The sequence below is a fragment of the Heptranchias perlo genome, chromosome 36 (genome assembly GCF_035084215.1).
Source record: "Heptranchias perlo isolate sHepPer1 chromosome 36, sHepPer1.hap1, whole genome shotgun sequence".
Lineage (NCBI taxonomy): Eukaryota > Metazoa > Chordata > Chondrichthyes > Hexanchiformes > Hexanchidae > Heptranchias > Heptranchias perlo.
The window spans coordinates 11,721,929-11,747,926 of NC_090360.1; the positions used below are offsets into that span (position 1 = coordinate 11,721,929).

The 25,998-nt window shown below is 39.6% G+C and overlaps 1 protein-coding gene across 2 annotated transcripts in view; it reads right to left on the reverse strand.

The window, feature by feature from the left end:
- lrmda (leucine rich melanocyte differentiation associated) overlaps positions 1-25,998 on the reverse strand; it is a 660,838-nt gene that overhangs the window by 196,831 nt on the left and 438,009 nt on the right. For both annotated transcript variants that reach the window (XM_067972552.1, XM_067972551.1), the window contains exon 5: positions 15,692-15,818. In XM_067972552.1, coding sequence (XP_067828653.1) covers positions 15,692-15,818 — 127 coding nt within the window. The remainder of the gene's footprint in view (positions 1-15,691; positions 15,819-25,998) is intronic.

Below are 25,998 nucleotides of genomic sequence, written 5' to 3' on the forward strand. Positions count from 1 at the left end.
TTGTACAGTAGGGTAGAGTATTGTAAGTTTAGTGTACTGTTACTCTTATGCACCAGATGCCTTGTGTTGCTGATATGAAAAAGGTGTTTTAAATTATGTTATGCAACCATACCAACAGACTTTTATAGTCTTGACTTCAGCATTGCTACTTTCCTTTCCTCTGAAGCTTGGAGCATCAATGCACGTGTAAATACTGTGCCTGTGCAGTTTTACGAATGTCAGAAGAAACTGGAGCAGCCATTGTATGTGGCCCACTTTACCTGGCTGCTCACAATGAAATCTACTTACCAGCATGAGTCTGGAGTGTCCCACTCACACCAGTAAGTAGGTAGACCGGTTCCTATGCCCATCAGAAAGTCACGACATGCATCAGCTTCTGGAGTGTTGTGTTGAGTCCTCGTGCTAGGCAAAAGCCCTCACAGTGTGTGAATTGTCAAACAAACCATCACTTTGTACGGAGGTAGCCAACAGTTGTGGAGAGATGCTGATTTTCAATTCAATGGAGCACGACAAATTTAGCACCATGTTTTGTGCCAATACCAGTATAAATTCAGCGCTAAATTTTCAGCATATAATATGACAGGATAGCAAAGTGTGTGTACAGTAACGTAGGAAAGTGGAAATCTGAAACTCGCTCCCTCAAAAGGCTGTGGATGCTGGGTCAATTGAAATTTTCAAGACTGAGATTCATTGGCCCTGATTTTAACTTCCCCACTTGGTGGAAACTGGACGGGGGGCAGTTAAAATGAGGGCAGCAACTTACCTCCTCTGATCCTGCTGCCTTCCCTCCATGACCCGATGTAAACCTGCTCTTTCGAACAGGCGAGCAAGATACCCACCCCAAGATGGCGGGGTCTTGTTTAAATATTCAGATTGGAGCCCAATAACTTCACTGGGACCTGATCCGCAATATTAGTTGGAGGCCTGAGCGGTGGTGCAGTGATGGCTTCCCCATCAGGCCAATCCTGTCGTGAAGTGGCCAGAAGAGGACCAGGAGGCAAATTTGTTAAATTTGTTTTAGATGTTCTTGTGGGCCAGGAGGAGCAAGAGTGCTCCTCCAGGCTCTGCAAGAAAGCAGTGGGCCTCCCTTGCCCCAGCCTCCCGCATCCAGAGCACTCCCCCCCACTCCCCAATGGTGTCCAGAGTTCCCCACTTACCTGACTGCTGGGGGCCGATCCTGCTGCATTGGAAAATGTGGGGTCCTTTCCAGCAGTTGATACACCCAAGGATACTGCTCCTTCTGCCACCTTGCTGAAAAATGATGTTGCCCTTTAACTGGCTGCAGCATTTTGAAGACTGCACCAGAACTGTACTTCCCTCCCTGCCAGAAGTGGTAAGCCAATGAAGGGCAGTTTTTTGGCCTCTAAACCACTCTGTATGTCTAATAAAGATGTCAGGGGGAAAGTGTGGCAAATTAACACCAGTTTCACATTGGCAGGTGTTAGGACCACCCTGTTGCAAATCCAACAATAGGAGGAGAATCCAGGCCAGTATTTCCGACAATATTACGTGTGACTGAGACCTCAACAGGTTACAAAAATGGGGAAAATTAATTGCAACAGTAAATAGTTGCATTTGAATTATCCATTTACTGTCCAGGTGGACGTAAGCCCTATTTGAAGAAACACAGTAAGTTTTCCCAGTTTTTTTTTAACCAATACTCTTCCCTCAACAGATACCACCAAAAAAATGATTCATTCATCTATTTGTTGTTTCTGCGACATTAGTGGCACTGAATTGCTGCCACAATTACTTAAGTAACAGCAGTCATTGCACTCCAAAAGTAATTCATTGTGTGAAGCGCTTAAGCGATTCAATTAGATGATGAGGCAATATACATCTGTAACTATTATATTTGTCAAAGATAAATTTTGCTGAATTCACAAATGTGCTGGGCAAACAATTCAAATTTACATCAAATATATAATACAATACGCAACTAGAATCAAATTGTTGGCGATAACTTCCCTCTGGTTTGTCATTTTATTACTAAACATCTAGATGAAAGTGTTCAACCTTACAGTGCATGGTAATAAGTGATTCCATGCTTTCAGACAGGCGCAAGGTGATGCAGAATAATGTAAATGATGTGTATTATAATATAACACAGGCCTGTCAAGCCTCACTCATTTTGGTTTAAAAATATAACCTATTTTGATCTAATTCATGCTGAAACATAAACACAGCATGATTTGTTTAAATAGGTTTGTGATCTGTTTCACTCTTTTTGGCTATTAATCTCACTCCTAGCAAGGGGAAACCCTTTCACATGTCTGTGTAACATTAGTTAAGCAAACCTGTGTTAGCGCATAGTACAAGTATTGAAGACAAATATCAATGATGGATTATCAGGACAGATGCATCTATGAATCATAGCATTAAGGTTAAAAAAACCTCTTTTTTTTAATCAAGTTAGTTACCATTACTCAGCTATATATTTTTTTAAAAATCGGTTAGTGAAATGTTTCTTAACTTGTAAAAACAAGTTAGATCACCACCAGACCATAGGTGATGTAATGATCATCATCAGTAACTATGCTGATGATGGAGATTAAACATACAGACTGCATATACATAGCTTGGACCATCTCCATGCATAGTCTCGAGCAGTCAATCTCAGTTTGGGCATGGGAACTGTTCAAATTTCTGTAGAAATCTCCAAGTTACAATCAGATGCAATGTATTAAAAACTTTACCTGGGGGCTTGATTCTTATAAGAGTTTATCCAGATGGTGCAATTGTTTTATTTCTGCCAATGAACTATAAATATATTTTATGCTTAATATAACTGAAGAAGGCAATTGTTGTTTGAAATGTGATAAAAATATTACAATTATTGCACATGTGAATATGAACCAAATTGGGCCCAAAAAATGAAACTTCTGACATTAATGCAGAACTCAGAGGAAGTGGCGGTGTGTGATTTCTGAGCAGAGATATATTTTGGGTGAGGACAGCTATGATTCCCATTCTCCCCTCATGGTGCGTGTACACACACACACACAGTAGGAATCCTGGCTGATTTTTCATTTCCTAGGTTAGTTTCATTTAGGACTGATTACAAACTACTGCTTTAAAACCCACATATGTAGTTTAATCATTTTAAAACATGGACTTTTCTCCCACTGAAGCACAAACCTCCTCACAATAAAATATTGGAACATTTGAAAAATGATCTTTATTAATACTTCCTTCATTTTTATGTAATTAACTGAAGAAAGATCTTGCATTTCTGTCCCACTTTTTACAGCCAAGTTCTTCCAAAGTGCTACACAGGCAAGGAAGTATATTTGAAGTGTAGTCACTATTGCAATGTTCTAAAATATCTCCATTATCTTTCTGCACATTTTTAAAAAATGGATATACAACATTTAATCTTGTAGCAGAAATAAATACATCATCAGTAACACGCACATCAGTGTTTCCTCCCTTCCCTGTTGGGAAGCAATGAGCTTCTTCTTGGCTCATGATGTTGAATGGCAGAACTTAAACTGCGAGTTTACCACTTGGGGAATTATGAGCAAAAATCCATATCTTACCACTCCAGATCACCGTGCTTTTGAGAGTGCTTCTGTCGTAGACATTTCAAATATAAATTAACCTGTACTTTGGAATTTTTTTTAAAAATGTGAATATATGAGTTACTAATAAATATAATGTCAGTGCAGTGACAGTGATAAGAGATATTATAATAATGTGAGGCATGGCTGATTTTACAAGTTTTCAATCAGCTGGGTCTTAATTCTGATCAAGGGATTGTGACTTTCTTTATGGAACTGGAGCTAAATAACAAATATTTTGTTCAGCTGCAAATACCTTGCACTAAAATATGCAAGGGGACTGAAGACCCCAATGCCTCAATCCATTGCTCAGAGTGGTACTGAGTCACAGGGGCTAGGAGGACTCATGGTTTTATTATTGGATTATGTTGCATTAGCTACTCTCAGCTGTTGTGTTAGCCGAGCGGCAAAAATTGCACTGCATCCTCAGGCCAGGAAAGGAAACACATCATGTAGGGATGCTGCTTCTGATCACTATTGGTATGTACAAGTGTGGACATTGGGCAGCAATAGGATTGGGCTTGCCCATGATGCCCCTAAGTCTGAATGACCTATGACATTCTCCATAAATGCTCACATAAGAAGGATGGTCATTCAAATGAGATAACAAGAGTACTGGCACCTATACAATTATACCCCCACAGGAGTCACTGGAGAAAATTAGTTTTTAAAAAATGCACAAGGAACAAAATAATTTATGAAGAACAGGAGAAACACGCTGCAGCCATATTAAAGACATATAGACACAAGTTTGGTTAATAAAATCAACCCCATATTTTTCTTCCCAATTTCCTCCCTGCATTGCTCAAGTCCCAGGCTCGTACTGTGCTTTGGTTCCCCAGGTGCTGCAGCTCTCCAAATGATCACTCTTTATGTGTTTTTCAACCAATGAAGGCATTGCAGTTCAGCTTGATCCTATCCACACGCAACATGCAACACGCACACTTCCCTGCAGCAATCATAGGATGCTGATCCGGAGAAGGAACCAATGCTGATTATTCCCCTTCCAAGCCCAAAGAAGCTGATACTGATTGGTGCACTTTGTGAGGCTAATTAATAAGCATACAGCAGGGATCAAATGTGGGACTTTCTGGTCTGTACAATGCCTGGCAATGCGTCAGCTACTGGCACATTGGGAAAGCAGCCTCTGCTTTGTGATATCTCACAAATTTACATTCATATAAAGACAGCAATCTGTTTAGTCTCAACCTCAATTGTTGATCTGCACACAGGCACTAGAATATTATGTTCTGAAAGCTTTATAACATTTTTGTCTGCAATAAAACACTGTCCATGTGAAGGAAATGAAACTAAACGGTCATTGGTGTAATCTTATGTTTTTCATATCATTGCAAGTGGTAATAACAACTGGAGAAAGCAGTACTTTGATGGATATTCAGATTTCTTTCTGTAAATTAAACATTGCTTTTAAGTAGAACTATGTTATGGATTGCAGGTATGCATAAGAATTAGTTGATCTTTCAGGTAAGAGCAAAAGTGAGTTATACCACTGTTCCAGCATCACCCAAACACCTCACATAGTGTGTAGGAGTCTTGAAAAGGCAATTACAGCATGGAGGCAAGTACTGCCATCTTTGCTATTATTGAAGTGATTGCTCTATAATTTGAATGTTTAACAATGATTTCTTGCTCACAATAAATCGCACATCGTATTGGGGTTACAACATTACTAGTTTTTGTTAAAATAAAGACAATAAATGACCCTCTGTATCCCAAATACAATACTGTTTGAATGTCTAGCAACCTTAAATTCATACTGTTAGATTTTTACCTGCCAAACTAATACATGACTTCAATTTAAAGCTGCAATTAATACTGAATACAAGTCAGAAAATAGTCTTTCAACTTGTTTGAAAATAAAACTATCCATTTTAAGTCTCACACATTGCACTACCATTTTTTTTTAAAGCAGACATTCAGTTACACATCACAGTTTGATACGCAGTTCCTGGGGCTAGATATTAAAATTAATCTGTGATCATTTTTACCCCATTGTAATTACCTATTCCAGTCATTAACAATGATAACTTTGGCTGTGATCTAATCTGAAAAATATCCTTCAATTTTATTTTTAATGAGACCCTTTTTTTTTCTTTTAAAGTAATGTTATTCTGATCACTGATAGCGAATAACAATAATGGCTATTATAAATAACCAGAATGATTATCATAAAATGTTTATATTTGAATAGGAGTATAGAAAAACTGGCGCAAAATAAATACAGAAAATTTCAAAATCTCACCTGGAACACTTATATTGTTGTTTATTTTCTATATAATCATTCAAGTTGCACGTGGAGAAACGTGCAACATCCCCTTAAAGAGTTAAAGAGTTTACCTGAACAAAGTTCCCTTTTCCTGATATTCATATATCATAGAAACATAGAAAATAGGAGCAAGAGTAGGCCATTCTGCCCATCGGGCCTGCTCTGCCATTCAAAATGATCATGGCTGACCGTCTAACTCAGTACCCTGTTCCCGCTTTTTCCCCATATCCCTTGATCCCTTTAGCATTAAGAAATATATCAATCTCCTTCTTGAATACATCTAATGACTTGGCTTCCACTGCCTTCTGTGGTTGAGAATTCCACAGGTTCACCACCCTCTGAGTGAAGAAATTTCTCCTCATCTCCATTCTAAATGGCATACCCCGTATCCTGAGACTGTGACCCCTGGTTCTGGACTCCCCAGCCATTGGGAACATCCTCCCTGCATCTATTCTGTCTAGTCCTGTTAGAATTTGATATGTTTCAATGAGATCACCTCTCATTCTTCTAAACTCTACTGAATATAGGCCTAGTCGACCCAATCTCTCCTCATACATCAGTCCTGCCATCCCAGTCTGGTAAACCTTCGTTGCACTCACTCCATGGCAAGGACATCCTTCCTCAGATAAGGAGACCAAAACTACACACAATACTCCAGATGTGGTTTCACCAAGGCCCTGTATAACTGCAGTAAGACATCCCTGCTCCTGTACTCAAATCCTCTTGCATTGAAGGCCAACATACCATTCGCCTTCCCAACTGCTCGCTGCACTTGAATGCTCGCTTTCAGTGACTGGTGTGCAAGGACACCCAGGTCTCGTTGCACCTCCCCTTTTCCCAATCTATCACCATTCAGATAATAATCTGCCTTTCTGTTTTTACAACCGAAGAGGAGAACCTCACATTTATCCATGTTGTACTGCATCTGCCATGTTCTTGCCCACTCACCCAACTTGTCTAAATCACATTGGAGCCTCTTTGCATCTTCCTCACAGCTCACATTCCACCCCAGCTTTGTGTCGTCTGCAAACTTGGAAATGTTACATTTAGTTCCCTCATCCAAATCATTGATATATATTGTGAATAGCTGGGGCCCAAGCACTGATCCCTGCAGTACCCCACTCGTCACTGCCTGCCACCTGGAAAAAGACCCGTTTATTCCTACTCTCTGTTTCCTGTCTGTCAACCAATTCTCAATCCATGCCAGTATATTCCCCCCAATACCATGTGCTTTAATTTTGCACACTAACCTCTTGTGTGGGACCTTATCAAAAGCCTTCTGAAAATCCAAATACACCACATCCACTGGTTCTCCCCTATCTATTCTACTACTTGCATCCTCAAAAACTCCAGTAGATTTGTTAAGCATGATTTCCCTTTCATAAACGCACGCTGACTTTGTCCAATCCCGTTAATGCCCTCCAAGTGTTCTGTTATCACATCTTTTATAATAGACTCTAACATTTTCCCACTACTGATGTTACTGATATCCCTTGATATTGATCAACCTTATTGTAATCTGACTAAAAAATTTACAAGTTGGTACCATCAGTTGAAAGAATATGTGACTTGCACACAATGGGACAGATTTTGCTGGAGTGGAGCATCTCACGACGTGCCCCGTTAGTTAGACTTGTTCATGCACATTTAGGTTTTAGAAATTTTTGCCCACAGTGTTGCTGATCACAGCGCAGTGAGGGCAACAGGGCATCTGGGACCGTAATGGACAATGGGAAAAACAGTGTATCTCTTTAACCAGTGACATTTAAAGATTGAGAAATAAACAGTGGAGGGACTAAAGGGGCGGGAATTCGAATGGTGAATTCAATGTCAAATCAGGTACAGAATGAGAAATAAAGAGAGGGAAATAAAGATTGGATTAAGAGAGAGAAAAAAGAGACAGAAAGGAAAAGTAAAAAAAAATTAAAAATGTTAAATTTGGCATTTTTAAAATCTCCTAAAATGATTCACAATCTGAATGAATGAGACGCCACACTTATAATTGTTCAGTTTCTGGGCAAGAAAGGTTGATTGGCAGTCATTAACAATTATTACATCATTAAAAGAGTACTTACGCTGTTAATTACTAGACTTAACTTTCTGTGGCACCTTGAATGGGCAATTAATGTGCAAATGCAGCAACGTCATGAAAATCACAGGGTGGTTAAGTGCGAGATGCCGTTTACATAAAGCTAATGGCAGAGTGACAAAAAACGGCCAGCAACTTGTGGCGATTCGCAATTCACAAAGTATCTCCTCCTTGCTACAAGTTGCTGGCTTATTTTTGCATTAATAATGGCGTATATCATTCAGACGCCATTACTTCTTCAGCAAAATCTGGCCCAATGTTTTTTTATCACCAGTTGCTGCTGCTGCTAAAGGATGACTTTTTTTCTAAATTAATTTTCTTCCAATTGTTCCTCTTTCCTGAAGGCATTGACTTCTTGCTGAGGTACAATTCCACAAGCTCTGGCTGCACTGTTGTATCGTGCTCAAGTGGCTATTGGCAATGAATGTTGAGATAGGCTATCTGGATACAGGTATCATGTTAGCTCAGCCTGATCCTATCTTCACTCAAGATCTACGTGCACACTTACAACAGGGGACAATGATCAGGAATAGGGTCCTGGCCAACTTAGTTCTTCCCTGACTAAGGGACAGTGAAGATAATTATAACACCCCTAGCTGCCACACCAGCGGTGATCAGCTAGTTCAACACAGACAAGAGATCAAACCTGAGATTTTCCTGGTGTTTCTGTCTCAGCTACTCACTGGATAAACTCAATGAACCTTAAAAGGCAAGTTTAAAACTGTAATCCTCCACTTGCAAAACAGATGGAAACCCGTTACCATCAATCTAAAATAACTCACTTCAGATCTGATTCAACCATCCCATGCATGTCTACCTCTTGTTTCACGCTGAAACAATTCAATAAAATACAGTGCCTTGGAATCTGAGTTCGTGGCATATATACCAAGTTCCATTTTCCAAGATATAATAGTTGTCTGGCTACCCGTGGGAAACCACAACTCTCATCAATCTCAGATTAACATTCAAAGTCTATGTTTTTCTGTCTCTATAATAAGGTACAATTTTTAATATTAACTGGCAGGTTTACATGCTAAGCAATATCTCAGAAATAACCTTGAATTTTTTTACGATTATGAGTAAAGATTAATTATTATGGCTGCTAATTTATTTTAGAACGATAACATCATTAAATGAAAACAGTTGGACTCTAAACTAAGCATAAATATAAATGGATTTATGTTTTTATAAGCAGTTCTATGCTGACAGCCACTCTATATCTTTGATGTTTTATATATCTCATGAGTGAGTGAGAGAATGTCATTAATGAGTTACAATATTTTAATCTATAAACATTACTCTGAAATAGATCACAGTTGACTTCTGAGAACTATGGAAAATACTGGAAAAAAATGATATCTTTCTAATCTAATTTTTAAATAGTTTAAAGCTGGTACAACATTTACAAGCATATAATGGCACAAACTTAACATTAGCTAACTAGTGCTGTAAACATTACAAACAATTAAAAAAATTAAAGTTCGTCATAAATATACCTACACTGCATATTCTACCAAGCTATGGTCACGTGGATGAAATTAGCAACATTACAAGATTATCTACCAGTTGGCACTAAAATCTACATCCACCCTCTCCATCTGTGGCATACCAAACCTGCCATCTTACTTGTCCCTATGGATATGTAGATTTTAGTAACAACGGGACTAGCTTTTTGGTGAGGAACGAATGGGCTTTTCTGTAATGTGCCTCCAGTGAATAGCTTGCCTCTTGATGCTCACACATGACTAATGGTCATTTGAGTGAGGTACGGGAAGGTAATAGAACATCCAGAGACAGCCAAGAGTCAATGCATTCAGGAGAGAAAAAAATTGACAAGACAAAAAAAATTGAAAAGTCATTCACCAACATTGGTTTTCATTTGCATCTACTTCAAGCACAATTTTGCTGTTGCTTTTTCCACATAATGAACTTCATTATAATTATGTTTGAACATCAGATTCACAGTCTACCAATAGACTTTGAGGCACAGGAATTTTCCGGGCACAAATTTTATAATGACACTGAGAAGCACATGCTTCAATGTTGTCGGAGCCTTCTCTCATCATCTTCCCATGCAACAAAATTATTCCATGGCATTCTATCTCACTAGTGATGTGGAAATATAGTTAGACTAAATGAAGACATGCTGAAAGGTGGCAGTAAATATACCTGGTCCAGGCAGTTTCTGACACCTTAGAACAAAACAAATTCTTCACAATAAGCAAATGCATTTGAGGAAATCCCAAATTCCTTCTCAAAAGGATTTTAATCAATTATAAATTATTTCAGTCATCAGAGTGTATGAGAAGTGGAAACACCCTTTCATTACCCCCACACAGTTGTCTGGAAGAGTTGTTTACTTGTTTAGACCAAACATAAAACCTATTGGAATATTTGTCTGGCATGACAACCCCTTTAATGGCTGTGGCAATCACAGTTGATTAGTTCATATCTGCCCCTTTTCTGCACTGTCTATTCAGTCTACCCACAGACTTTCAAAACAAAGAACTAGTCAGAAACAGCAGCTATGACTCCATTTAAAAGTCCCAGTACATCAGTCTGGATGCAGATTCACACGAGATACAACACAGAAATATTTCATAACACTGTGCAGGATGGAGTTCACATCCATCACACAAGCTTTAAAAGGTTATGTTGATTAGTTCCATGATCAAGTAATTTCACTATGAAGGGTATATTTTTCAAATCATTTATCCATAAGTTCCATGAAATAAACAAACAGCAGCACACGTGTGTAGACATGATGGAGTGTACTAGCACTGTAACAAGTCATTGCGCATTATAATACTATTCAAAGGAGGTCCTCTAGAATTTCACTCACTTCATAACTTTCTAAATTCTCATCCCGTCCTAATTTTACTTGCCATTGATTTTGATTTTCTAACCTGTGTGCTATCTTATATAAATTTGTTTAAATAACAACATGGATTTTAATTGTAACATACTTAGTTCCTTAAGATTTCTGCAACATTTTTTAAATTTGAGAGAGTAAAAAATGTCCAAGCTGCATCTTCAGAATAATGTTTTACATATTTGTGAAGGTGATTATGAAATAATATTTTAAAGCATGAAGATTGTGTTTCAATTCCCACTGAAACATCATTGATTCAACAATAAAAGAATTTCAATGAATATACAAATATGGAGGGGAAGCACTATCACATGGAGTATAGAGAAGTCCAACGTTAAAGGCCAATTTCTTGTTATTAACATGCAGTGAGCCTCAGATTATGTTATATCTTCATGATAGTGTTAGTCAGTATCCATTGCATCTCATTAAAATCACTGTAGTTGTTGGGCCAACGCTGGTGATTCTGGGAATTTGGTATCATGGCAATCGAAGAGGTTGAGCCACAGCCATAGATGACTTGCTGATATTGGGCATAATTCCAGAGATACTCAAATGTGTCCATTTTGTGGGATCTTGGTATCTTTTCAAAACAGAGGGATGCAACTTCATGACAAAATAATACAAATTGCAAAATTTAATCTCATAATTGATTCAAGTGGAGTTTTTTTTTAAAATTCGTTCATGGGATGTGGGCGCTGTTGGCAAGGCCAGCATTTGTTGCCCATCCCTAATTGCCCTTGAGAAGGTGGTGGTGAGCCACCTTCTTGACCCGCTGCAGTCAGTGTGGTGAAGGTTCTCCCACAGTTCTGTTAGGTAGGGAGTTCCAAGATTTTGACCCAGCGACGATGAAGGAACGATGATATATTTCCAAGGCAGGATGGTGTGTGACTTGGAGGGAGTAGCTGCAGACAGTCTCAATAAGCATGATGCTGAGATTATTGGCTTTATAATTGTCAGGATATATTGAAGTTCATAAGCATCATGAACTCCATTAGGGTGAGCAGGAAGGAGAACATGACCAGACAGAACTATGATATGAACATGATGTTTCTGCACGCATTGGACAAAGCAGCACTGAAATGGTGTAACCTTTTTGAGGTATAGTGGGCATGCCAAGCAGTTTTCACCTGATGTGCCTCCATTCACTTAGATATGGAGATGAAGTAAGTTGTCCCATCAATGAACAATGCACATTAGTTCCATACATGTTTTAACTGTGATTAAGGAATGGCAAACCATTCTTAATATGTATAAATGTAAGGTAGGAACAGGAAACATGTGCACAATGAATGAGCATCCATTAGATTAGGTTCAAAACAATGACGATTTGAGAGCCATGGTTAACTATTCACTGAGCAAAGGCACGTATATATCATAATACCTTTTAACGTCTGATTTAGCAAAAGACAAAAAGAACAAAAGATCTAAAAAAAACAATCAGGCTACTTTCATTATTGAAACAAGAACAATCGACAACTGCTGAATGGTAAGTAGATAGGAAGTTGAAATTGCTTTTTGGTAAGATGTATAGTCTGTACTAAGAGAAGGAAGCAAACCTTCAGCATTGTGATTTACATTAGTGGGATCTCAAAAAGTTTCAGCAATTTATGGTCTGCTGGGTATGTGACAGATGCTTTTCAAAGAGGAAAAAGCTGAAACATGTTCCTTCATATACTCATGCTCTGACACAATGCCAAGGACATTTTTTTCCTCTACTGGGATTATTCACATCTTCAGTGTAGATTTGCTTCAAATTCCTCAGTAACACCATCTATAACATTAGTGTTAACTACTGTCATTTATTATCCGCAGTATTTTTGGATACTATTGGTGAGTGCAGCACTTGCACCAGCTCGAATTACACAGTGGTTCCCAGTTGAGGCAATACCCAACACTGCTGAGACATCCATGAAATAAGCAATACCTTATTGTGCAACAAAGGAAACTAGAAATCATATTACACAATGCCAGCACCAAGACAATCATAACCCAATATTTAACACAAACTTAATTGTCCATCCTGTCCCAGTGGTTCTGAGGTGAAGGTTTCGGGCTTTAAATGATACAAACCAGGAGTGTCCAAGGTTTAATCCCAGCTGAGAGCAGCATCAGACATGGGTCTAATGTCCTCAAGAGTTGGATAAGATGCCAACATTCACTGTAAAGGCTAATATATAAACAAAGGCCAGTTGGACAAAGCACTGGAAGGCACCCAGGGGAGAAAATTGGAAAAAAAGATTTTTTAAAAATTGGGGGAAAAGCTTTGAATACCCAAACAGTCTGGCACAGTGAATGCTGGCCTTACTCAAGGACTCGGTTCTATATTTTAGATAATTGGCATTAGCAACGCCTCATCTGCATTCATGGCAAGGAGACCAGATTATCTGCCAGATTTTATTTGACTACTTTTATTCACTCTTTTTTCTTTCATACTATCCTGCATATCAAGGTAACCAGAGAGATTCCTGCACTAGTGAGCAGGAAATTGGGAAGAATCAAGGTACTATGGGCTACAGACTGTTATGTTCTTTGTACAAAATGATAAGAAAAAATGATGCTACTTATACGATTATTTGTCTAATTTAACTAATATTAAGATTGTTCTGGATTAACCGTCTCAGAGGAAATAGCTTCTCTGTATCTATCCTACTGAATCCCTTTATCATATTAAACACTTCCATTAGATCACCCCTCAACCTTCTAAATGCATGGGAATGCAAGCCAAGTTTACGCAACCTGTCCTCATAATTTAACCCTTTAAGCCCTGGTATCAAGCACTCGGAGAATCTGCGCTGTTCCCCCTCCAACATCATTCCTGAGGTGTGGTGCCCAAAACCGAATGCAATGCTCTGGATGGGCTGTCCAAGGCTCTGTACAAATGAAGCATCACTTCCTCCCCTTTGTATTCCAGCCCCCTTGAGATAAGAGGACATAAGCCATTTTGGTACTGTTTCTGAAGAGATACATTTTCAAATAAATGTATTAATTCTCTATAAAACCTTACAATTACTATTTTATTACATACATATGGGAGTGCGAATACATTCCACCCTCATTACAAGGTATGCAGTTATCCCTGTCAAAAGGCCATGTGAGCCTAGGCTTGTGGTCTTTTTTATGTTACATTCTATTCTATTTACACAGCTAACAACACGCAAATGCTTGGGCTCCCAAGGACCAAGTTATAATGAGTGGTGTATGTCATACTTTGTTGCATAGAAGGGATATATTAAAGTTGTGATTATTCCATTGGAGAATGCAAAATGCAGCCGACAAGAACCTCTTTATGTTGCTTGCCTGCCTGGAGAAAACATGTTTACATACAGACACAGAGTAACGCTAGTGGTTGGTCAACTTTAAAATATATTTTGAGTGCAGAGATGGAATCGTGTATGAAGAGTTGAGGGGGATATCAGAGACAAATTCTGGAATTTGGAACATGAGGCAAAACAGGACATAACATGTGCTGAAAACCAGCCCCGTTCTATGCCTCGCCTCTTCCCTCCCCACCCAAAGGTTGTACTTATGTTTGAGAATGCAGACGGCTGTGTTCGTTTTCTCCAAATATGAAAAAAAAGCAGTAAATTTGTAAAAAAAAACAATGGACTTCCAAACACTTTCAACTTCCCTTGGCACCACACCAGTAAAAGCCACACTGTGCTAAGGTAAATCAGTGTGAGACCGCTTTCCTGAGGAGTTCGCACATTACTGCATTCCAGATCCATGTTTGCACCGAGTGGCAATGTAACTGGACTCTAAATGAACATAATCCTCTGTACATCCATACAAGTTCTGGTTCACAGGCTATGTGTTGGATATTCACCGTTGATGTCAACTATTTTGATTTTGAAGCTTAAAGTACAAAAACAAGGATCGCCAAGAAGATACTCTTTTTACCTCATAAATGCCATAATGTCTCACACAAGGAACAACTGAAAACAAACAACAAAAATATCCAATTATGCCATCAACTCAGCTACAAAAATCCAATTATCTGCAGGTCTGGCCACAGCTGCAGTAATTGGTGACCTGCACTTTTGGTCAGCAGACAATCGGGATGATGAAGACAATTAAACACAAAGTCTATACATGCCCTGCAGAGGTTATTGTGGCTGCTATATCAGACCTCATCAATTTCAAAATAAAACGAATGGAAGCTGCCTCCATATCTCTTCAACCATGGTTGTAACCAAAATGTTAGTGAGGTGATCATAAGGTAAATTATGTCAAAGGAATGACAAATGCAGGCTTTGCAAAAACAGAGAGAAATAATTACAGGCCCAGGATATAATTGAGCAATTTGATTGTCCTGCACTTGAGCTGTCGTTTTGATGTGAAGTGCTGTCACACCCTGCAACACTACTAGAATTGGACAAGCCCCGTCCACTTTGATCTATGCTTACGCAAATGAAATGAGGTCAAAATCTGGTCATTAGAAACTCCCTTGTGTGATTAAGGGTTTCAACTTTACAGGAGATTTTTTATCAGTGATCACGAAGCACAAATTGTCAATGCTTTGAGAAGAAAAAAAAATGTAAACAGGAGGCAACAAAGTGAAAAGGTGCATTTGATAGAGGGAGGTGTTACAGCCAGAGACCTGCTTCCTTAAAATAAATATGATTTAAATTTATACTGGCTGAACAGCCAACAAAACAAAACATCAAATCAGTTAAATAAAGGGCAAATACATGCATATTATATTTTTTATAATATATATATAATTTGCATTTAGAAACTCCCAGTTTAATAAAGTGTAAATAATAAAGATCAAAAAAGCTATATAAAGGGCATTTTTCCTGATTATCTTAAATGTTTTGTGTGTCTGTGATCATGTGCAGCAATACAAAAAGATTGCATGTTTGATTCCTTGGCCGATGCCTTACCAGATCATCTTTGGGTTTCACCACTTTCATGAAGGCACCCCTAGTTGTTGCTTCTTCATATTCTTTTTTTGTAACTTTTCTTGAATCCAGGAACTTCAGCTTTGTCAATTTGTGAAGGATGAAATACCTGGAAAGGGAAGCATCAAAGGTGTCTTGGTTAATAATCGCAGTTGCAAGTGAAGTTGCATACCCACCAAAATCAGTCAAGAGGAGAGGTGCACAGGACTAAGAAAACCAAAAAAATCCAACAAAGTGGAGATAATGATTGGAAAATAAGTCACCAAGACACAGCATAGCAAGACTACATATTACAATAGGCACAAAAAGTCTGAATGACAAAAGGTGTAAAATGGAGAGATAAAAGTGTGCAAGGGCTACATTCCATTTTAAGACACCACAAGACATAAAGAAGAAATAACTTGCATTTATATAATGCCTTTCACAATATCAGGATACCCCAAAGAACTTCACAGCTAATGAAGTACTTTTGAAGTGTAGTCACTATTGTAACGCAGGGAAACGCACCAACCAATCTGCACATAGCAATGAGACCAGATGACCTGTTTGTAATTGTGTTGGTTGAGGAATAAATGTTGGCTAGGACACAGAAACAAAGTTGGGGAGTTCTCCCAAACAGTGCCATGGGATCATGGGAACCACCTTAAACATTAAGGGCAGATGGGGCCTTAGTTTAATATCTCATTTGAAAAAACGTCACCTCAGATAGTGCAGTACTCCCTCAGTACTGCACTTAAGTGTCAGCCTAGATTATGTGCTCACGTCCTTGAAAGCGACTTTATCCCACAACCTTCTGACTCAGAGGTGAGTGTGTTACCTCTAAGCTAAGGCCAGCATGAAAGGTGTAGAAATAAAAAAAGATTCCTGAGGAAAATCATCAATAGCCTAGGGTTGAAAGCAATATCATATTGTATCCAAGCAGTTAAAAGCTATCTTAATACATGAGGGTAACTCCAGTCCAATCCAGCAGAGTCCAAGTCTGATAAAAAGTTTGCTCAAAGCAGAAGTTTTCTTCATTTAAATGATTTTTCTCGCCATATGTTTTACATAACACCATAATAATCCAAGGTACTTCTGTAGCATTTGTTCTGCATGTCAAATGTGCAACTGCCTAAAAGTTTTTTTTTAAATCCTGTCTTCTTCAGGTTGTACATCTTAAAACCAAATGGTTTAAGAGAAATTTATTCCGATGTACAAAGGTTGGAGTAATAACAACTGAAATGTGAATGTGAGAACATCTGCAGTTAAAAGCAAGTTTTAAGTTGGAAAATCTCATTCCTATCAAAGGGAACAGGTGACATTATAGATTTGGCTGGGTCTGGCCACGCTGGCCGAGCAAACGCAGGACATCCCGTCCAACTGTCCTTTACCCCACCACCTGTCCCAGGTGGAGAAATGCCCGAAGAGGAACCCCTTCGACCACAAGGCCATCAGACAGTTTCAACACGGAACATTCAGGGGATCCTGCAGGGAAAGGAGAGGGCGGATCCAATCAGACAGTTCCCCGACTAGACAGTCGATGCCATTTGGCAGAATGTCTCATCGCCGGAACTGACCAACAGGCACCAGAATGTAGCTTGGATAATGGTGAAAAGGGCCCTCCCAGTGCGGTCTTTCCAACACGCACAGAATCTCAGTGTTACCTCGAGCGACCCTCGAGGCTGCGACGGGGACGAGACCGTCGTCCACCTCGTGATGGACTGTCCCGTCGCGCAGAAGGTGTGGAGAGAGATGCGTTGGTATCTGTCCCGGTTCATCCCAAACAGCTCGGTAACACAGGAAGCTGTGCTCTATGGGCTATTCCCTGGGATGCACACTGAGACAGATATCAACTGCTGCTGGAAGACCATCAACTTGGTGAAGGAGGCACTTTGGTCCGCCTGAGATATGCTGGCCTTCCAGCTGAAGGAGCTGTCCACGGCCGAGTATTGCCGACTAACACACTTTAAGGTCCAGAAGTACCTGCTGCAGGACGCACTGAAGCGAGGTGTGGCCTACACAAAGGCTCTATGGGGAAAAGCCAGCATGTAAGGCCATCCCACTTTGTATTGCACAGACTGTATTAGAAGATATGTACTGTGTTTTGAATTGTCATGACTGGATCAGAGCGTGTACGATCTGTATTGTACTGTTTTGAATTGTAATTGTGTATTTACTTTGAACTATGTGTATCCTTAAATTTTATGAAATAAAGTATATTTTGAAATTTAAAAAAAGATTTACTACAGTCAAAACCACAATTCTTCAGCTGCAGTTTGGATAAATCTGGAATTCTTTTCTTAAACTATAAAATTGATCTCTTTTTAAAACAAAACACAAACAGAATGGTTTTCCCACAGAAAACCCTAGAGAAAATGTATTTGACAGATTACTCAAGGCTTCCACTGCAGTCACGATGCAGTCAGTTTGCAATACGTACAAGCTCATGTGACCAGGAGAAACCAGTCATCTGGATTTTGTTTTTAATCCCTCATTTTATTGCCAACATTCCCCCCCCACCCCCATATTTACCATATGTAGTGATTATGCTATTAGACTAGCAACCCAGAGGTCATGAATTCAAATGACCCCATGTAAAATTGTGAAAGTGAATTTGATAAATCTGGTCATTTGTGGATTAGCATCAGAAAAAAACGGCTATTTGACTGTGGAGGGCCTCAGAGCCAACCCCGATCCTCTCCTCACCTGACAACCACACGTGCAAATGTTCCTGTCGGGGTCATTGGATAATGACCAGAAGTGGAAAGATTGGCTCATCGTTCCCCTCCCCAGCTCATAGATGCATCCAAAATCACCCTGGCTGAGATTAGCTATCACAGCAGAAACCAATGAAGGAAAGTTGGGCTTTCTTGATATGGTTCAATACCACATCACAAAATGCTGTTGGAAAGGAAGGAGTTAAGATTAAATATCTGACCAGAGTCTAACGAGAGTCACTGATGTTGAAAGTACCTTGGCTTAACAGAGAAGCCAAACTGCTAAATCCAGATTCAGATATAGAAATCAGCATGGAATTGAAAGCAGTAATTTCTTGGCTTTGAGGAACCTAATGAGGACTGGAAGCTCAATATCCTTTTCTATTCTACCCCTGAAAAGCTGGTAATTCCTTTGCTCCACTGGGCATAAAGTACTTGGACTATTTTCCCACTACTGTATCATCATAAAAGGAAATGTAGTACAATTAGTGTCGCAGATACGTCACCTCATCAGTGCCAGCCAAACCCAGAGTAAACATAAACCAACATTCCCACAAGTTACTTTCACCATGTTCAGTTTGCATTGCATTATTGTGCTTGTTCACTATCTTGAGTTGGTAGGTCAAGTTTTTATATAAAATAAGATTTTAACAAAAGCTGCAGAATTACAGAGAGCTGTGGATGACTGATTTTTCTGGAAAGGGACGAGTGGTGGTTTGGGAACACATTATTGTGAGAGATGTTTAAATCTTTCTGTCAAGCCAGTCATTTCTATTTGGATGGGTGAGTTGCCATGTGCCTTTGCAGTTTAATTTTGTACTTGTGGGGAGTGCTATTGAAGTGGTTGTCTGCTGTTGGCAGTAGGCCAGAAATTGAGACAAAGATCTTGAAGAATTTCTGCTGATTCAGGCTCTGTGAGTACATATTTTTTAAAAACTCAGCAATCTTCCGTAGTGCTTTGACCCATTCTGGTTGTATAAGAGGGAAGGGGAGAAAGAAACAATCTCTCTATGATTGCAGTGGAATGCACTGTCCAGCAGCAGTTAGGAAAAACAACAACAATTCACATTTATACAGCGCCTTTAATGCAGAAAAACATCCCAAGGTATTTCACAGAAGCGTAATCAGATAATGGACGCTGAGCCAAAAAAGGAGATATTAGGAGGGGTGACTAAAAGCTTGGTCAAAAAGGGAGCTTCCAATGAAGCTTGTAAAGCAGGTCTCTTGCACACCCCTGATTTCCATCACCCCACCATTGGTGGCCATGCCTTCAGCTGCCTAGGCCCTAAGCTCTGGAATTCCCTCCCTAAACCTCTCCTCCTTTAAGACGCTTCTTAAAACCTACCTCTTTGACCAAGCTTTTGGTCACCTGTCCTAATATCTCCTTAAGTGGCTCGGTGTCAAATTTTGTCTGGTAACACTCCCGTGAAGCACCATGGGACGTTTTACTACATTAAAGGAGCTATATAAGTGCAAGTTGTTGTTGCTATTAAAAGGGATGTGGAGAGGCAAAAAGGATAAAGCCCAAGAGCTGGCTAGTGTTAGGATTTGAAAGGAATTGTGAGAGATGCTCTTACAATGGCTCAATTAGTTCACAGTCGCTCACCTGACGAAGGAGAAAGCCTCCGAAAGCTTGTGATTTTCAAATAAAACAGTTGGACTATAACCTGGTGTTGTAAGATTCCTTACATTTGTCAATTAGCTCAGATATCGGGATACCAGCTTGGGTGACCTGGCTCTTTGTGCTTAAACTAATAAATCCAGCTCCCTTAACCCAGCAGCACAACTGTAGACCCATAAACAACTGGTTTTCTGTATTGAGCTCTGCACCAGTACAAAGACCAGGGTTTACTCAATCACAAGGTAGTTTTGGATGGATGGGGTGGAAGATCCCTCTGGTCGCGATGTAGTGACATTAAAACCTTGCGAGAAGGCTTCTTGTGCACGTGCTTTCTAGCCAAATTGTAAGCACCACCAAAATTATTTTATTTTTGAACACATTGCTGGAAAAAAACAGGAAATTTTCCATCACGTTTATGATGTTATGCAGTCCTGAGGAAATATTCCCCAATGGTGCTTAATGACCAAATACATAATTTTTTGTGATTTTTAATAAATATGCTAGACAATAAGTAATTTACAATAACCTCAGAATTTGGTACCTCTTCAGTGGTAAATACACTGCATTATGAGGTACTGAGCCACACAGGTGAAGAAGCTCCAAGATTTGATTTTTAGTCTATGATTAGTTATCTGAGGCAGCAATAGAAGCATTACAGTTAGCCGCATTGTCACCAAGCTTAAATTGGGGCAAAAATCTGCCAAGGTTCCACAACTTCTATCCAATTATCCCTAGTGGAAAGTGTGTGTGTGTGTGTGTGTGTGTGTGTGTGTGTGTGTGTGTGAGTGAGAGAGAGAGAGAGAATACACAGGTGAGGACAGATTCAGGTTCTGGTACATTGCCCCCATTTATGATCAGAATGCCAACATTCACTGTACCTACTGACACATGAACGAATAGTTGCTTGAAAATGTACCAGAAGGCTGCCGGCACCAATGAGACCACACTTCATAATACACCATCACCTCCAGAAACAACAATGGGACAAAGAGGAAGAAAATTGGGTGGGAAGGGAGGTGGAAGATTTCCTTTGTATGCTACCTGCAAAAAAATCATAAATCCATTTATAAGAAGTGGGTTTACAATGTTATTGCACATAGTGCCAAAGTTTAGAGGAAATCCCCCCATGGTAAGTATTCAATGGCAAATGATTATTATTTTGAACAATCTGCCCCAATGTGCATAAGCAAATAAGCAAAGGCAGTTCATTTTAAATCAGTACATGTTGTGTGCCTGGAAATGTCACACTTCAAAGTATCACACATGCTAAGTCTGTCATTCTTGTACTTGATTGGTTCAACTATCATAATCATAAAACAGCAACAAATCTCAACTAAATGGATCGGGAGCCAACCAATGAACAAGTAACAGCTTTATTTAAAAAAAAGGCAGTCATTTCCTGCTGGTTTGCTCCAACATCGACTATGTGGCCTTTCCCTAAGGTTTACAAACGTCCCTTAGCAACAGCAATTACCTCTAATTGACTTCAGGATGTGCCTATTTACAGTAATTCCCCTCTTAATGATGTAACAATACTTTACATTTTACATGGTATAAAATTCCTGTTGTTATAAAATAGCATATCTTCCCAATTTACTATGGGCAATGCCAAAGGAGATTCGCTAATTTAAAATAAATATATATTTAATTAAACATACAATCAGTTTTCTTTTCAACAAAAAAATGTCAGCATCACACACAATATAAGTACAGGCTATGAAGAGTATAATATATTTCATTGCTATGGCTTCAAGGTAAATCAATTTGAGTTAGGAACTGATTTGAATTCCAATATCTTTTTAGTCTTACAATATTGGCCAATGCATGCGTTTAGCAGCAATTTTAAACTGTCCAACCCATGTTCTGTTTTTTTGGTCAATGTATAAGGTAAATACCAAGAAATTCAAATTGACATCTCACCTCTAAATAAGGGCCTCATATAACAACTTGCATTCATGTTGCACTTTTAACGTAGAAAACGTCCCAAAGCACTGCATGGAAGCATAATCAGACAAAAATCAATGCTGAGCCAAAGGAGATATTAGATGGGGAGACGAAAAGGTTGGTCAAAGAGGTGGGGTTCGAGAAGGGTCTTAAAGGAGGAGAGGGAGGTGGAAAGTCAGAGGGATTAAAGGGAGGGAATTCCAAGGCGTAGGGGCGCAGACAGCTGAAGTCTCAGCTGCCAATGGTGGGGAGAAGGGATTGCACAAAAGACCAGAGTTGGAGAAACGCAGAGTTCTTCGGTGGGGGTGTTGGGGGGGGGGGGTGGTGTGATAGGCCTGGAGAAGGTTACTGAGATAGGCAGGGCCAAGATCATGAATGGGATTTAAACACGAGGATGAGAATTTCAAACTCAAGGCGTCAGGGGACCAGGAGCATTCTAATTTGCAGTCTTCATCATTTTAGATAATTTAAGACACTGACATTGTGTTTACTTTTAGAATACTGTAACAAATATTACATCAAATTGAAATGAGCTTTTAAAAGTTAAAGTCACACAGAGAATAAAAATTGGAGAAAACAGTCACATATAAAGCTGGTTCACATGTTTGGAATTTCACTCCAAGATTTCCTTGTAATTTCCTGTGTTGCCTACCACAAGGATCCAGTGATGGATAAACTGGAGCTCCATAAATACCATTCAAGTTGTACGGCTTAAACACAGACCCTGTTGAAATATGTCATTAATAAAAGGCATTTCATGTCACTAATTCTAAGAGGCAGCATCCACAAAAGAGAAAAACAGATGGCTAGAAGTTGTGTTCCAATAGTTGCCTGGTTGTTTGGCAGAGTATCTTTGCTTACATTTACATTAAAATAAGACACATCAAGACAACAAAACAAACAAATAATGTCAAAATATTTATTTCACTGTTGCTCTAAGATGGTTAACTTACAGACAGGTCCTATAAGGAAACTGAGTATAGGATACAAGAGTGATATTATGTACTTTAAAATCAATATATATTCTAGGATATCCCTCCCCACAGTCACCTGGGAATATTACTTGTTTACATGTTTACAAGAGCTGCTCCCTTCTTCTATTCATATCTTTCCCCATGAGATTAATCATGCAACCATGAAGACCCAAGAAGCAGTGACATTATCACAAAGAAGGCCCTCAAGGTATCATCTATATTAGCCAGCACAACTTCCCGTTTCCAGGCTAAGAATTGTTAAAAGCAGTAATTTGACAAGTGAATAAAAGTCTGGTGGCCGACAGTTTCTTTTTTAATTTTTCATCTCAAATTGTCTCCCCTCCAGTTCTGAAGGCGCTAACCCAAGATGGAGTAAAGTTCCATGGAAGCACACATACACTTTCCGGAAAGGATCGATCAATACCATACTATGATACCATGAATAGTATCTCATCCAAGTAATCATTCTTCATTTGAAAGCCTACATGGTGAGTGTGTTACTCAACCATAGGATGCATCTCAGGCAAGCCCATATCTGTCTGTACACTTAATAGTAGTGTGCACAGTTTTAGTCTTCATATTACAAAAAGGATATAGAGGTACTAGAGAAGGTGCAAAAAAGATATACAAGGATGGTACCAGAACTGAGAGGTTATAGCTATCAGGAATGAATGAACAGGCTGGGGCTCTTTTCTCTAGAAAGAGAAGGCTGAGGGGTGACCTGATAGAGGTCTTAAAACATTTGAAGGGGTTCACTAGGATAGAGGTAGAGAAGATGTTTCCACTTGTGGGGGAGTCCAAAACTGGGGGCCTTAATATAAGATAGTCTCTAATAAAACCAATAAGGAATTCAGGAAAAACTTCTTTACCCAGAGAGTGGTTAGAATGTGGAACTCGTGACCACAAGGAGTAGTTGTGGCAAATAGCATAGATGCATTTAAGGGGAAGCTAGATAAGTACATGAGGGAGAAAGGAATAGAAGGATATGCCGATAGGGTTAGTGAAGTAAGGTGGGAGTAAATTTTATGGACCTGATGTTCACAAACTTTCAAGCAGAAATTACTGGATAACAATCAGGTATGGGAAACCTGCCTGGTGTTTCTCTCTCCTTGCCTATGGGCAAAAAGGCCAATTGGTGCATCTTTACTATTGCCTCAAAGAAGATCATTGAAGAGTATGAGATTAAATCCAGTATGTTCCTGGTCTGCATAGCTCAGTTCCACAATAGGCAGTGCATTTACTAACAAATACATGAGGAGCACAGAAAATCTTTCATGGCCTATTTGGTGCTATAGTTAGAAGTTCCAGCCCCAAAATAACACTTTAAACATGGAAGATATCTTTGAAACTGAGCTTAACTATAAAAAACGGAATGATTTTTTTTTAAAATGGGGCCTACAAAACAATCATATCACGTGGTATTCCATGACCAAAAGAATAATCTTTCATTGTCCTCTGCCAAAGCTGTTCTTGAACTAGCTAGTCGGAGGCCAATTACCAATGATTTTTCCTTTCTCGTTCAAGTGCTTCACCTCTAGTTCACAGTTTGAGCTGTAGGAAATCATCATAGATGTGAGCCTACATAACACCATTTCATATTATAGTACATTGAAGTGCTGTATCATCAGACTGCAAAGTTCAAAACTGATGAAAATGTGCATGTGTAGATGTCGGGTATGGATAGATTTAGGCTAGTGATGCCCTGATTACTTGCCAAAGTTCAATTGCCAGGCTCACAGACAAATAATTGCCACATTGTCAAGTTACTGCAAGGCTTGAGGGTGGTCACGTCAAAGGAGCAGGAGACAGCTGTGGAGTCAGGGAGGTGGCCTCAGAGTGAGCTGTGGATCTCTGTCTTGAATATGAAAAAAAAACCATGAGCCCCTCACACTTGAAGTTAGAAATGAGGATGAAGAGGTGGCAGAAGAGGGCTTGAGGAGGCAATTTATCTTGGAGAAAAGGACCTTTAGATTATTTTCACACTTCAGGATAATCCTGGAGTGGTGGGAGCATTTTGCCATGAAGAGCAAGGCCATGTAATACTCAACATAGTCGTCAGATCTCGCAATGGATGACAAGACCACGTCATGAGTACCACGTTTTCTTTAAATTGTTTCTCCGGACATGGGTACCGCTAGTAAGGCACATTTATTGGCCATACCTTGTTGTTCTGAGGAGATGGTGGTGAGCCTTCTCCGGAAATTACTGTAGTCCTCGGGGTGATGGTGCTCCCAGAGGGAATTCCAGAATATTGATCCAGTGACAACAAAATAAGTCCAAGTCAAGAGGTTGTGTGACTTGTAGGGAACTTGTCGGTGGTAGTGTTCCCACAACATTACTGCTCTTGACTTTGCTAGAGGTTACCAAGGCTGAAGAAGCTATCAAATTGAGTTGCAGCAGTGCATTCTGTAGATTGTACATACTGCAGCAACAGTGCGCCTTTGGTGGATATTGAGTGCAGTGGCAGGGGCACCGATAAAACAAACTGCTCTGTTCCTGGATCGTGTCAAGCTTCTTGAGTGTCTTTTGGCATCTGTCCAGACAACTATTCCATCACAGTCTAAACTTGAGCCTTTGGATGATGGATAAGCTTTTAGGGGTCAGGAGGTGAGCCGCTCGTCACAAAATAGCCTGCCTCTGTTTTGCTCTCTTAGCCATGGTATTATGGTTGGTCTAGTTAAACTTCTGATCAATGATGACCCCTGCAATATTGATAGTGGGGATCTGGCAATGGTGGTGCCATTAAAGGTCAAGAGGAGATGGTTGGGCTTTCTCTTGTTACAAGATGGTCCTCACCCACTCTAAGGGATGCAAATGTTATCTGCCACTTGTCAGCCCAAGACGAGATGTTATCCACGTCCTGATGTAGGCTGGCATGGGCTGCTTCATTACTGGAGGAATTGAACAATGTGAAATTGTCAGCGAACAGCCCCACTCCTGACCTTAGGATAGAAGGAAGGTCATTGATAACACAGTTAAAGATGATTGGGCTGAGTGCATTTCCCTGAGGAATTCCTGCAGTGATGTTCGGGGGCTAAGATGTCAAGCCTCCAA